General features: G+C 48.8%; 1 protein-coding gene across 1 annotated transcript; it reads right to left on the reverse strand.

Moving 5' to 3' along the window:
* Positions 1-153: 153 nt before the first annotated feature.
* Positions 154-745, reverse strand: LOC119587482 (glycine-rich cell wall structural protein 1-like). The gene has a single exon (XM_037936210.1). It carries the CDS (start codon positions 743-745, stop codon positions 155-157), a length of 591 nt encoding a protein of 196 aa, XP_037792138.1. The 3' UTR covers position 154.
* Positions 746-992: the final 247 nt, after the last annotated feature.

The following is a 992-nucleotide window of genomic DNA, read 5'->3' on the forward strand; positions in this document are numbered from 1 at the left end:
TATAAATGGTAAGGCAGTGATAGACCATTCTTTTTACTTTGGTGTTTATTGTATATATTTACATATTTTACATATGAGAAAAGGCAATGAAATCATCCTACCTCGCAAAGGTACTGATGAATTTCATCAAACGCCTGCAATTACCACAGGATACCTATCGCCCAATGCCCAGAGGAGCCTTGCACACGTGCTCGCCGAGACATCTGTCGAAGCAGCACTTGTCGATGCCTCCGCAAGCGCCGTCGTTAGAGCAAGTGAAAGGTGGCTGGAAGCTCCTGAGAGGGCACACTGGACGGACGGGGGGACAGAATCCCGGTTTGACTACACCAGCAGCACTCTGTGGCTGGTTGATGTTCTCACAGCAGTAGGCCTGACCCTCGGGTGTCCTGCACCAGTAGCGGCATGTGGAGGGAGGAGCCACTGGAGTAAATGCAGGATTTACTCCTCCGAAGCCAGGGTTTACTCCAAATCCACCTGAAAGAGCTGGATTGAATCCAAATCCTCCTGCAAGTGTTGGGTCAACTCCAAATCCTCCACCCAGTCCTCCAAGACCGCCACCCAATCCAAACCCTCCTCCCAATCCTCCAACGGGATCAAAACCTCCTAATCCTCCAAAGAATCTGGATTCCTTCTTGCCCGACTGAGCTTTGCTTCTGGAACGACCTTCGACTCCATCAGTTGCGTCATTGTCGTCATCAGCAACCACGAGGGCGAAAATCGCGACCAGCAACAAAAGTCTCTTCATCTGAAATGATATTTGAGTATTCGCATTATGCTGAGCCTGCAAATATTAAAAAAGGAACCACCTACTCACAACCAAGTGCACCATAAAGATAAAACCTCAGATTTTCCACATAAATATGTCTTCCAACTTGTGTTGTACCCACCTTTCGAGGATCAGTGCAGGCGCCTTACTACTGTGCCCGTGAGTATTGCAGGCTGCTATATATACTGATTCAGTTGTCCTTGAGACCGTCCCACAAGCCGCTGGC

The sequence above is a fragment of the Penaeus monodon genome, chromosome 22 (assembly GCF_015228065.2).
Source record: "Penaeus monodon isolate SGIC_2016 chromosome 22, NSTDA_Pmon_1, whole genome shotgun sequence".
Lineage (NCBI taxonomy): Eukaryota > Metazoa > Arthropoda > Malacostraca > Decapoda > Penaeidae > Penaeus > Penaeus monodon.